The sequence below is a fragment of the Etheostoma spectabile genome, chromosome 14, assembly GCF_008692095.1.
Source record: "Etheostoma spectabile isolate EspeVRDwgs_2016 chromosome 14, UIUC_Espe_1.0, whole genome shotgun sequence".
Lineage (NCBI taxonomy): Eukaryota > Metazoa > Chordata > Actinopteri > Perciformes > Percidae > Etheostoma > Etheostoma spectabile.
The window spans coordinates 12,757,539-12,757,909 of NC_045746.1; the positions used below are offsets into that span (position 1 = coordinate 12,757,539).

The following is a 371-nucleotide window of genomic DNA, read 5'->3' on the forward strand; positions in this document are numbered from 1 at the left end:
GGATGCTTACTGCCAGTTCTACACCTATGTCAGTGACAACTTTGATGATCCCATCTACCGGTACAGTATTCTTTATGCATGCATGAAAACATGCTTAAACACAAATATTGTTCACGTTTTAAATAAAATTGTGTTATTAATTTAGGCAATGCCTGGGAATCATGTAACTTGACCATAAATATGACACCATTGTTTTTATAATTTGATGATTGAGCTGTATTTATAGTGCTTGATTAAAGATGCCTTTTTTGATTTTGTGTTCTAGGCGACGCTGCTATCTCAAGCGTACCATCACCATGCCTGCTCCTGCTACAGTTAGCAAAGTGGCCAATGTGGTATCAGGCTTCCAGCTGAGGAACTGTAACAGTAAA

At 38.0% G+C, this 371-nt stretch overlaps 1 protein-coding gene across 1 annotated transcript in view; it reads left to right on the plus strand.

Moving 5' to 3' along the window:
- The window catches only part of LOC116702008 (coagulation factor XI), a 2,968-nt gene that overhangs the window by 1,799 nt on the left and 798 nt on the right, over positions 1-371 (plus strand). The window contains exons 4-5 of the mRNA XM_032536067.1: positions 1-60; positions 266-366. The exon at positions 1-60 is cut by the window's left edge and continues 100 nt beyond it. Coding sequence (XP_032391958.1) covers positions 1-60; positions 266-366 — 161 coding nt within the window. The remainder of the gene's footprint in view (positions 61-265; positions 367-371) is intronic.